General features: G+C 37.3%; 1 protein-coding gene across 1 annotated transcript in view; it reads left to right on the plus strand.

The window, feature by feature from the left end:
• Window positions 1–6,418, plus strand: part of zgc:85936 (ankyrin repeat and LEM domain-containing protein 1) — an 8,356-nt gene extending 1,938 nt beyond the window's left edge. The window contains exons 5-9 of the mRNA XM_068707498.1: window positions 123–2,549; window positions 2,833–3,001; window positions 3,545–3,707; window positions 3,819–3,951; window positions 4,593–6,418. Of these exons, the coding sequence (XP_068563599.1) occupies window positions 123–2,549; window positions 2,833–3,001; window positions 3,545–3,707; window positions 3,819–3,951; window positions 4,593–4,759 (3,059 nt within the window). The 3' untranslated portion in view covers window positions 4,760–6,418. The remainder of the gene's footprint in view (window positions 1–122; window positions 2,550–2,832; window positions 3,002–3,544; window positions 3,708–3,818; window positions 3,952–4,592) is intronic.
• Window positions 6,419–12,835: the final 6,417 nt, after the last annotated feature.

Consider the following 12,835-nt stretch of genomic DNA (forward strand, 5'->3'; position numbering starts at 1 on the left):
TTTCCTACAGTTTATAAAGAGGAGTTGCAGCAAAACAGTTTCAAGATTTTGGCTGGCTGGTAGTAATATTTTACCTTTTGTAAGAAACTGTGTTAATTTAGGTGTCTTTATTTTCTCCACAGCTGTGTATTCAGACCAAACGGACACGTCCAGCTATCCTGAATCAGACAGCAGCTTCAGTTCCCACTCTTCTATGATAAGTGACTTTGGTGAAGCCCCATTGAGCAGCACAAGGCGCTCATCATTTTTCAACCTATCTAACATTAATGGAAGGCCAGATTGCAGAGGAATGTCATATAACAGGCTTTCTGATATGGACACTAAGAGGCATCACAGCCAGTACTGGAGCAATGCCGCCTCACATTGTGCATCTGAAGGTCACTCCATACTATCAAGCACTCGCATGTCTGCAGTGGGACCTGCAGCTGCAATGCCCAATTACGAGGAGCAGGATTTGTTTACTGACGACGGCATGTTCAGATCAAAAGCAAGTGAACATGCGGCTGCAACCTATTGCAGAATCTCCCCCTCTAGAAAAGACACTCTCCCAGCGTTTCACTGCAGGCGAGCGAGTCGCAAGAGCGTGAGCTTCAGAGATGTCGATGAATATTTCCCTGTTTTTAGTCCTGAATCTCCCACACAGCCGCCCGGTGTTGATGGCAGCCCGTGTACCAGCGACTTACCTTTTGACATGTCTGAGTACTCTGACTTCCTGGATTCAGAACGCATGGCCACCGTTTTACACAAGCAGGGCATCGACGTCACATCGCCAGATCACGTTTATGTTTTTTGCAGAGAGAGCAGTGAAAGCACAGAGGAAGACATGGAGAAAACAGTCGTCAGCCACTGTGTTTTGGCCGAGAGTGATGATGAACAGGAGGGTGAATGTGTAAAAGAGGCTCCAGTGAATATACCACAACAGCCAGTCCTTTCCCTTGTTGACGTGAGCAGCAGTGGGTCTGGTAGTAGTCATTACAGTAGCTGTGAGAGCGACCATTACACCAGTGCACTGGATGCTTCTGTACACCCCAGACATCTTTTACTCCCTGCCGTAAAGGGGGGTTCTCTTGCGGCTGAATTCAATGAAAAAATTCAGATTTCTACAGACTATGATTCTAAATTTGCAAGGAAAGACTTGAATGATTCAAAGCCTGACACTAGAGAGCATGTACAAGGTATGCGTGATCAACTGGTGTTGTCTGAAGCACACCCAAACAATGACTTGTTTGAACCTTGTAGTCATCCTGTTCTTGACACTTTAAGTGAATGTGGTGTGGATCAGCTGGTGGCAGACACCCCGTTGAATGATGCAGCCGAGGCACTACAGGAAAACGCCGACCTTCCAGTCACACTAAGTCCTTTTGTAACAGGCAGGACTCGCTCGAGGTTGAGTCGCTGCTCACTGAGGACGAGCAGAACCTCCGAGAGCCTCCTCATCGCGTCTTCTTTGTTTGAAGGGACCCTCCCCACACCAGTCCGAACACGCCGGCAGACGCCCAGATCTCAGCGTGGTGAAGACTTTTACAGTTCACCACATGCACATTGTTATAAGCCGTCCTATTCAGGGAACGACAAGGTAGGAGGAGACATGTTTTCTGCTGATTGCACAGACACACAGTCCAGCACCCTCGGAACTGGTTCAAGTGTTAGCGATAGCCAAGCTGACACGCTCGTCCTCTCCAACAACGCCGCTGATTCTGCCTCTGAATCGCAGACTTTGTCCGACACATTCATACTGGAGGAAAACCAGGACTCTTCAATAGATGCTTATGAAAGAAACCTTGCAGAGGTTATACTGGCCATGCAAGGCCATGATCTTCTGACCGATGATCTGACAAGTACAGATGAGGCAACAACAAAGAATTACGTAAATGATGCTCCCGGTGAGGACAAATTAGATAGCTTAAAAAAAGAAGATGTCTGGATCACTGAGGACTGCAGTTCATCTTCATCCAGCTCCACTTATTTTTCCCCAAGGAGGTCCAGGGAAGATTCCGACCTCCCTTGCACTCCAGGCACCGGATGCACCCCCAGGTACAGCATGAGCCGACTGTCGAGCTGCCGCAGGCCTCAGCACCTGGCCAACCTGTCTTACACCCCCGGAGGGCGTCCGCTCATTCAGGACCTGGACGAACCGGTGGAGTACCTCTACACCGATTCGGAACAGGGCCACAAGCTGATTGAGACCCACGTCCCGCCTACAGCAAACACCTCACTCAGCTCCAGCATGAGTACTAGTAGCAGCAGCGAGGAGACCGTCCTTTATGACTGGCGGTCCATGCAGACTAACACGGTCGACGGAGGAAAGGAGAACCAGACGCCACAGATGGTGCCACAGAAGGAGGAAAATGCCGAGGACAGGCCGTTGCCAGAGACAAAGGGGATGACGGACAAGGCCCTGAGATTGAGGCTGCTCGAGCTGGGGGAGAGCCCAGGCCCTATCAGCTGCCGTACCAGGCCCGTTTACATGCGACGACTGTGTCGCCTGTTGCAGGAGTCAAACTCCCAATCAGCACATCCCCAGAGGCAGTTAGACCAGCCACAAACAGGTAACACTTATGCTCTTCTTTTACACTCCTTGATTACTACCTAACCTGTGCTATGACTAGGTATTGACAGTGTTTCTGAATTTGTGGTTTGATTGTGAGCAGTCTTGGGGATGAGATGGGGATTGTGTGAGGAGATAAATGGATTAAAAAATGTTTTGGAATAATATATTCATAATTACGTTTTTCTTTCAATGTTTGTCCTGTGAAAAAGGGACGTATTTCTTTCCTTAAGTCGACTGTAAAAATCAAATGCAAGTCATGTTCTATTATTTCATTTCTGTAGATTTAGGTTATAGTCCAGAATTGAGTCGGGCTTTGCGGACCTTCGAGCTGCCTGATTGCAAGGCTGACGAGCAAGCTTTGTGCCAGCAGTTTGACCAACCGGATCAAAACAGGAAGTGGAGGGAGGGCATCATCAAGTCCAGTTTCAACTACCTGCTGCTCGACCCGAGGTATGCTGGCTCTTGATTTGTGTCTTTCTTGCAGGCTCTCTGAGGACAGATATTTAGCATGAAGTGACGAGATGATGCCGTTCTTATTTTGCATGAAAATGATTTCTACAACCCAGTGCTTGTAATCGGAACCGGAGGCTCTCTTGTGTATGAAAAGCAGCCATTAGATTTTTTCATTTTGAGATTTTGTCCCATAATCAGAGAAAGTACCAAGGTTTGTCAGTTGTCATTTATCATAAATGTCACTGGGATGTTTAAAAAAACGCTGAAAAATCAGGCAAAACAGTTTCTCAGTTATGAGAGCAGTATAAACTCATCTCCATTTATGTGTTTATCTTTATCAGGCTACATTATTATATCACTTTTCATAAGGTAAATGGAGCTAAAACTACACGTTAAGCAGTGTTTAATTCCCAGTGTATCTTTAGGAATAGCTTGTTTCCTCATTTAAGTTTTAACCACCACTGGTCTATAACACAGACAAACACTTTTCACCCTCAAAGTATAATAAAATGGATCTGTTTTTTTCTTTTGCTCTACCAGAGTGACGAAAAACCTCCCATTCCGCAGTCACACCATGACTCCACAGGAGTGTTTCCAGACATTTATTCACGCTATATTTTACGTGGGCAAAGGGAAACGCTCCCGACCCTACAGCCACCTGTACGAGGCTTTAGAGTACTTCAAAGGAGACAAGACTTCCAAGGTGAGGCAGCACATACTTGTGCTGTCTTGATCAGATAGTCTTGATCAGACTTAAATAAATAAAATAAAATATGTACTGTATATAAAATACTGTCCCTTCTCTGTTTGATAGAAATTGTGCGCCAAAGTGCAGCACATCCTTCAGGTGTGGAATGCCGGGCAGGGCGCCATCTCTCTGCATTGTTTCCAGAATGTCATTCCAGTGGAGGCTTACACAAGAGAGGCCTGCATGGTGGAGGCCATCGGTGAGTACAACAAGGGATGAAACTCATCACCAAGCAGCGAACAAGAATATGTATACTCACTTTTTGAATTCCCTTGACAGCTTGTGTTATTGGTATTTTGTGCCATGTTCAGGAAAAGAAGCTAGTTTTGTTGTGTGCAGTTGCCATAAATTAGGTCAATGGGATTCATTTTGATAAATTAACTATTTAATAACCTGTCAACTGTGTTTCTAAAATGCTAATGGTTATATGTTACACAGTCTGTCTTGTTTTTCTTTTTGAAAAATTGCAAATTATATAATAATCTCTATAATCTATAATTTTCACTCTTTTTAAGAAATCAAACGTATGCAATCGTACCTTCCGTACTGTTTTTTGTTTGTTTTATCATACAGTATCTTTAATAGACGCAGATAGTTGTTTTGCTGTACCCCCATTTTTATCAGTGTATGATTTATTTTTCAACACCAAAATCAGCACCAACAATACATAAACCCTTGCATGTATGACTTAATAAATGAAACGGAAGAAAACATTCTGTAAAATGAAAGTGGAATTTAAGGAAAATCCAAAAATGAACACAAATAACACCACTAACTCTGACATTGAATTACGCTGATCCAGCATGTCAATAACCTTTTTTGATTCTTCAATTGTCCCAGGCTTGAAGATGCTCACCAATCAGAAGCGAGGGGATTTTTATGGCGTGGTGTCCAACTGGCAGGTGAAGAAGAAACGGGACCTCGGCGTCCACCTGCTCTACCGGGCCATGCAGATCTTTCTGGCCGAGGGTGAGAGACAGCTCAGACCAGCAGACATCAGACAGTAGTGACTCCCACTGGAGGAGGGTATGAACAGCAGCAAAAATGCCAATGCACAAGGGATCATACCACTTCAGTTCAGGGTACAAAGTAATTCTTCTTTGAAAAATATTGCACTCAAGATTTAGGTGGGGTTTACAAAATCTAGCTCTCTGGAGCGGTTACATGCCGTGTAATTGTCTTTCTGCTACAAATGAACTGTGTAAATTGCTCAGGGATTGAGATCATCTCACTTGTTTTCCATTTTAAAGTAAGTCCACTTTTTAAAACATGTTTAATATAATATCAAAACTGCCTGATTTCTTTGGAGATGGATTCCGTCATTACATTGCTTTTAATCATCTGCCCAGATGTGACACGAATATTGATTCCTCAAAAAACCTAAGGGTGGAATAATATATAAAATATATGGATTAATGAACATGAACACAATCAAAATTGGTAGACTGCAGGTCTTTCAGAAGTCACAACAAATAAGCATGATGAAGTTGGTTCCCAAAAACATTCTTCCCAGACGGACACTTGGGTCTCTGTGATACTAAAGACAGATTCAAATTGTTCCACCACACATTCAAAGGCATTTCAGTGTAATCACATTGCACATAAACAAGTTAATTGAGGGAAAAAAAGGAAAACAAGCTGTGAGAGTGTTATTTAGAAAGTAAGCAGAGGCTGGTAACTGGTTCTTAGTATTATAGGTTTGTGTATAGTCTTTAGAAACTTAATGTGATATTTGCTTACATGGCTGGTTTTCCATTTCTTTTGTTGTGCTATTTTTTTTATTGTTAAAAATATGCATTGCAGGCAAGCCAATGATATGATGGTGATGGTTGTCTGTGTGTATACAATTATTTTATATGTGTCATTACAATGAGCTCTGTAGAAACCGGATGGTTAAGTTTGTCGGTAGTACGTCAGCCCTGCAATGTTAAGATAAGGTAGACTGGCCAAGTTGGTAGCAGAACTAGTTTGTATTAGTCACACATCATTGGGTTACAGCTGTTATTTGATGACATAATCTATATAATTTTGTTACTTAGTTAAATCAATGCCAAATAGAAGTCACTTTTTTTCTGGAAAATTATCTCCCCATCTCATGTCATGGTCTACAAATTTATGTTCATGGTCAGCGGGCTTCAAAATCATTTATTATCTCCCCAGGGTAATGCACTTGATCAGTTATCTGGAGGCTGCACATGTTCTTTATTTCACACAAAATGCATTAATATTAACTGTTCAAACATAATTTTGTGTTTTAGAAATCTTTTTTTACATCCCTATCCCCAGCTTAAAGAAAATCAAAGCATAAAATCAATGAGTAAAACACCAGATCTGTCGCATTTACTTTTAATTATGAAATGTATTGCATTGACATTTTCTTAAAATCTATGATAAGTAAACTATAAAGTCATTAATACTACAATGATTAGGTGTGCACACACTTTTTCCAGTTGTTATAGTTCTAAAAAATAAAGGTGCCTCATTGTGAGCCATGTTTGGTTTGTTGTCGAAAATAAATGTATTATTCATGTGTACATCATTTATGCATACATCTTATGAAGTGCTCTCTTTTCATTATGATCATTAACTGCTGTACTTCCTTGACCCGTTTCTTTGGATTTATGTAAATCTAGTAAAAAGAAAAATACATACGACATAAACCTGAACTGGTTGAATCTTTTTTCCTTTTCATTTCCTGTTCTCGGGTGTCCCTCTAGTGGACAAAGGAAGTCATTCTTTGTTTTTCATTCAGTCTAGAATTATTCCTTTCATGCAGTAACTGGTCTTCATCCACTATGATTTATTTATGTGTGTTAGGTGTAAATATGACATTTCTATAAAAAGTTACATAATCCCTACAGGCAAAAATGTATAGGACCACTTACACTATATTACACAGTTTATTCATCAAACATTTCATTTTGTTATTGAAGCTGTTTTGACAAAAAATAGGTTATTTGACAATTACCTCTCATCTCGCGAGGCAAGCCTTGAAGCTGTTGAAATCGGGGAGTAAAAAGTATCAAATAAATAACCACAGTTGTACATAACATGTATTTACACCATTTCAAGTACAGCCTCTCACACTCAACCATTGAACAGGTGACGTCATTTATTAAGACCCGGAGGGTTCAGGGTTTCAGACTTAAGGGGGGACGTTGGGATTTGGCCCTCGTGTTGAGATGCAGTTTTTTTCGGAGCTGTCGGTCTGCTCCGATGCTTCTTTCTGCCTTAGTCATAACAAAAACATCAAAGCATAGTATGCAATAAAAATGTCAAAGTATAGTATCTCATAGGAAATGTCACATTGTAGTTTGTCATGTTTATGAAATGTCATGAAAAAATGCCATAAGATTTCAAAAAACATATTATATGGCATGTCATGAAAATGTTATAGTATGGCATACCATTAAAACATATTGTATAACAAGTCATAGTATAGTATATATAGCCATAAAAAATAGTATAAAATATAATTGTATTATAGACCATAGAAATGTAAAATATCATTGTATAGTATGTCAGAAAATTTCATAAAAGACGTCAAAGTATAGTATTCCGTAAAATATATACAACCCTCCCCCTCCCATACACAAGGTGTCTCTGTTGCTGTGCATGTAGTTGTCTGTTGCAGGTGCTGATTGGAGGGTCATCAGCTGTATGAGCCACACTTGAGCCGGTGTGTCTCTCTGGGAGGTAGATCCTCTGTGTCGCTGGCTTGACACAGTTGCTTTGGTTTATGTTTGAGTTCTGTTCTTTTATACACACTGCCACACATTCATCCATACATACACTTCACTACTGATAACTGATACCTCCACGTTGCATGGTTTGACTTATATTTGTTAAAAATAAATTGCGTTTTCTTAGCAGCTAGCTCATTTGTCTCCCTGTTTTGTGGCAGTCTCTGAGCCGGGCTGTGACAGTATAGTATGTCATCAAATTTCATAAAAGACATCAATGTATAGTATGCCGTAAAATATCATAGTATATAATCTCATGAAAAAATGTCATAATAAATGTCTGATATAAGTATATAGTATGCTGTAAAAGTATAATAAAAAATGTCATAGTACAGTATGCCATAAAGTGTTATAAAAGACAACAATGTATAGTATCTCTAACTTTTTTTTCACTTTTTTCAACAAACTTTACTTTCACTTTTTTCCACACACTATGTTATGACTTTTTAAAAAAACTTTTTTCGACATACAAAACTTTTGTTTTTTTGACATACTATATTATGACTTAAAAGTAGACGTAGATTACTATGACTTTCTTCGACAGACTATACTATGACTCTTTTTCACTTCTTTTGACATGCTATATTAGGACTTTTGACATAATATACTGTGACTTTTTTTAATTACTTTTTTCGACATATACTATGACTTTTTCAACATACTATAATTAGATTTTTTTCACTATTTTAGACATACAATACTATGAAGTTTTTAAACATAGTATACATTGACTTTTCTTCCCTTTTTTCGACATGCCTATGACTTATTTCGACATACTATAATAGAACTTTACTTTTACCAACATACTATACTATGATTTTTTTACCTTTTTTCGACATACTATACTATGACTTTTTTTTTTTTACCTTTTTTCGACATACTATACTTTGACTTTTGTCACTTTTTTCACTCTATGACTTTCTTCTAAAACTTTTTCAACATACAATACTATGATTTTTTTTGCCAAACTGATCTAACTTTTTTTTTTTTTAACTTTTTTCGACATAAAAAATTTATGACTTTTTCATGTTTTTCGACATACAAAATGTTGACTTTTTTCGACAGGCTGTACTTTATTTTTTATGGCTTTATATAATACGACATTTTTATGGTATAATATAGTATGCAATTTTAGTTTCACACTATACTATGACATTTTTTGACATTTTAATGGCATATTATACTATATTTTTATTTTTATTAAATACTCTAATAAGATATTATAGATATACATATTATAGCATTATAGTTTTATTATATTTTATGGTATGCTATACTATGACACTTTTATGGCATTCTGTTTGTCATTTTTTATGTTATACTATTACAAGACATTTTTCTATAGAATAGCATTGTACACACTTTTACACAAGCTATACTATGACATCTTTTATGACATTTTTATAGTAGTCAATTCTATGACATTTTAAGACATGTTTAAGGCATACTTTTCTATGTCATCTTTATGACATTTTATGACATTATATACCATGACATTTTTTGATGGCATACTTTAATGTGACATTTTATTCATGACTTTTTAAGAAAGTGGATACTATGACTTTTTAAAAATAATTGAATACATAATTGAATCACATATTACACTATGGCTTTTTTTGTGGAAAACATAATATGACATTTTTATGGCTTACTATATACTTTGTCATTTTTATGGCATATTTTACGATGACATTTTTATGAAATGTTTATTGCATACTTTACAACAATGTTTTCATTTTTTTAATACTGTACGTCATTTTTATGACATGCTTTATAATTATTTTTATTGGCATAATATAATATGACAGTTTTTTGGCAAACTATACAATGACATTATAGAATATTATACTATGACTTCTTTCAATTACATTTCTATGGCATACTATACTTTGCTTTGCCGTTTGTGTGACGTACTACATGGGGACATTTTATGGCACATTTTAAAGCATGCTATCCTATGACATTTTTTATGGCATTGCTATGGCTGACTATACTATGAAATTATTAAGTCACACTACACTATGATATTTGTATGCATGCTATACTATTAGATTTTCATGACATTTGTGTGACATACAATGAAATTTTTTAATGATTTGTATGGTATACGAGACTATATTTCTATGCCTTTTTATTTACTACAAAGGGATATTTTAATGACATATTATACTGTTACATATTTATGATATTTTGTGGCAGACTATATATTATGACATTTTTAGGACACTTTTAGTGACATACTATACTATTATAGTAATATGGGTTTTCATGACACTCTATACTTTGGCATTTTGCGGGGCATACTATACCATATAGTAGTAGTGATATTTTTGTGGAAAACTATTCTATGGCATTTATATATATATATATATATATATATGTATACGTATATATATATATATATATATATATATATATATATGTATATATATATATATATGTATATATATACGTATATATATATATATATATACATATATATATATATATATACGTATATATATATATATATATGTATATATATATATATATATATAAATACATGCATACACGTACATATACATATTTGATGACATACTATAATTTTGTTTTAGAAGTTGTAGCAAATTACATAGAGAATGAATGGAGAGTATGAAAAATAACTTAATATTCAAAAATAATTAAAAAAATCGGTATAAAAATGTAAAAGTTGTAGCGGTATTTATTAAAGTAGAGCTTGGAGTGTCTGGTTTAAACATGGTAAGAGGAGATACATTTTGAAATCTTGAGCACCATAGGGTTTAAAGATGTTCAAATATTATTTGATACACCTCCAAAATTACAAGTAATTAAAAGTGTTCATTTTGTAACATATTAACATGAATAAATGCATGCAAATGCACACATTTACATAGATGTTTCTTAATCAATGTGATGGCCTGAACAAACATTCATATATGTCTGTGTCGGTGTCTGTGTGAAATGTCCGTCTATGAAATCTTTAGATATAAAAGTTTTTAGAAGTTTATAAAAGATGCATATTTTGATATTCATATTGCTTCAAGGCTTTTATCAAGTAGGTCAAGATTTTAGCTGGTTCCCCTTGCATGCAGCCAATTTCACCACCAATCATTGTGTTTATACACTCACACAGAGACTACATAGCTTTATGTCTTTGAGATTATACAGATCACACTTAAAAGAAAACATGTAGGCCATAGCTCAAAATGATGCTGTATGTTATTACCCAAACACCTGAATGGTCTTGCCAACTGTCCGTAATGGATTTAAGGTTGGAGTAAGCAAACGTTAGCCTACTATCGTCCAAAATAAGCTAGTAGCACTCTGGTCCAACAAGAAAAAAACTATTCATTCATCACATTACCTGTCTTTTTTCCCATTTTTCCACCTCTTCTCTTCTTCTTTTTCTTCCCTGGGCCCGAGAGGGCTTTGGTCTTTTCGACATGATACACTATTAAAAGTGTAAAAATAGTACAATTCGCCTGTGCCCCGGGCCGGCTCTGACATCTCCTCCAACCGAACCAAAGAAGAATGATGTAAAAAAGGACTCACCACATCATTGAAGACTGAACTGGTGACTTTATTTGATAAAATACAACAATACAAATAGCAGGCAGTTTAGATTTTATTTCACATTAAATAAACAGCCAATGGTAAAATGTGATAGTGTTTAAAGTATCTGTTCAACCAAATTGATTATTACTAATATATTTATTATATATATATATTTATTTTATATGAAATCTGAGGGCTTTAGCTGATTGTGTAATCTTGAACAATAGTTTGATGCGATTATGACTTTTAATGACTCAATCTTTTTTTCTCCAAAAAGGCCACTCATCATTTTAGAAAGCATCTATTCATATATAACATATTTTTACTGTGTATTTGTTATGTAATCATTACAGCAAATAAATAATTTATCAGACCATGGATGCAATGCAAAGTTATATAATTTATTTTTCTGCTTTAAAGGTAACTTTCTTTGAACTATCTCTTGCATCTATATTCCTCTTTCTCCTCTTCTGTAGCCAGACTTGAGCCCCTACATCTCAGCAAGGGTGATCGAAATGCAATCTGACCTGCTAGTCAATTCACACTGCCTGTGTGTGCCTGTTTTTGGAGGGATGCGAAGGGGGGAGACAGGCAGAAGAATAAATAATGCCATCATCAGCATATCGTGACGCTATTCCTTGTGACGTTCGGACGAAATCTGGGACACAGTTGCATTCATCGTTCAGCGAGCTCTTCCACATAGTTAAACCCACCGACAGCAATGAATGTTGATTGTGACCTTTGCTGTGGTTTGGAAGTTGAAAGTATTTTTCGTTTTCGTTTGTCAAGGATGTATGCTGTGCTCTTCATGTGGTTTTTCAAGGAGTCATTGGTCATACCTGTGTGCAAGTTTCTGCATGGGTTTTACCTCTTTTTCCTTCTTTTTTGAGACACCAAGTGAAAATGGCTGGCCACAGGGCACAATCAACGGTCGATGGTTTTTTCAATTTAGCTGAAACTCACCGACAGCGTTGAATGTTCACTGGGGTGACCACAGACCTGATGGTGACCAGGGATGACAGTCTGCTTAGAGATGCAGAGGGAGCAAGTTTTCTCTGTGGGCAGGAGGCTTCTAACTCTGACCCTCTCTCACTCTTACACTCTGTCATGCTCTGAGCAGGAAGGACACCGAAAAAGTCATTTGTGTTTTACCATACTTTGGTTATGCCATCTTTTCCATCCAAACTTATTAGATAACTACAGACCGCTAAATAGAATATTACAACACTTGATGATAAATATATGTATACACATGCATACATCATGAACATCTAATTTTTGCTTGTGCTTTTTGTCCTCATTCTTTGCATCTGGTGTTGGCCATTCACATACTGTACCTAAGAATAAGAGACATGAAAAAGGATTCGTGTGTGTGTGTGTGTGTGTGTGTGTAAAATGCAGTTTATTTACATCCCCTGTGCTTACCTCTACCATAGACCCGTGCATAAAAAAGAAGCAGAACTGGCTTTGCACCACCTCTTCTTAAATCCTGCAATGGGGTCGAGTGCTATATGCACTATTAACTTCCATGACTCATGGTCATTATGACACCAAAGACAGTGTCACTGTGTGGGAACACATTTTACTTCACTGCAAGTAGCAGTTAGAAGAAGGAAGTCATCTTGAAACTCCTGACTCATAGCGGGCTTTTAGTTACTGCAGCACCTGGGTGGAGGTTGCAGCTAGTCGCCTGGATTGAAGCACAGCGGCACAGCCTCTAGAGAGGGCCCAACATGCCTTGAGGGCTTCGTGCAAGGTAGAGGATGAGGAAGACATCGGGTATGA

The sequence above is a fragment of the Cebidichthys violaceus genome, unplaced genomic scaffold, assembly GCF_023349555.1.
Source record: "Cebidichthys violaceus isolate CVI_PGR_0920_01 unplaced genomic scaffold, fCebVio1.0.p SCAF_13, whole genome shotgun sequence".
Taxonomy (NCBI): domain Eukaryota; kingdom Metazoa; phylum Chordata; class Actinopteri; order Perciformes; family Stichaeidae; genus Cebidichthys; species Cebidichthys violaceus.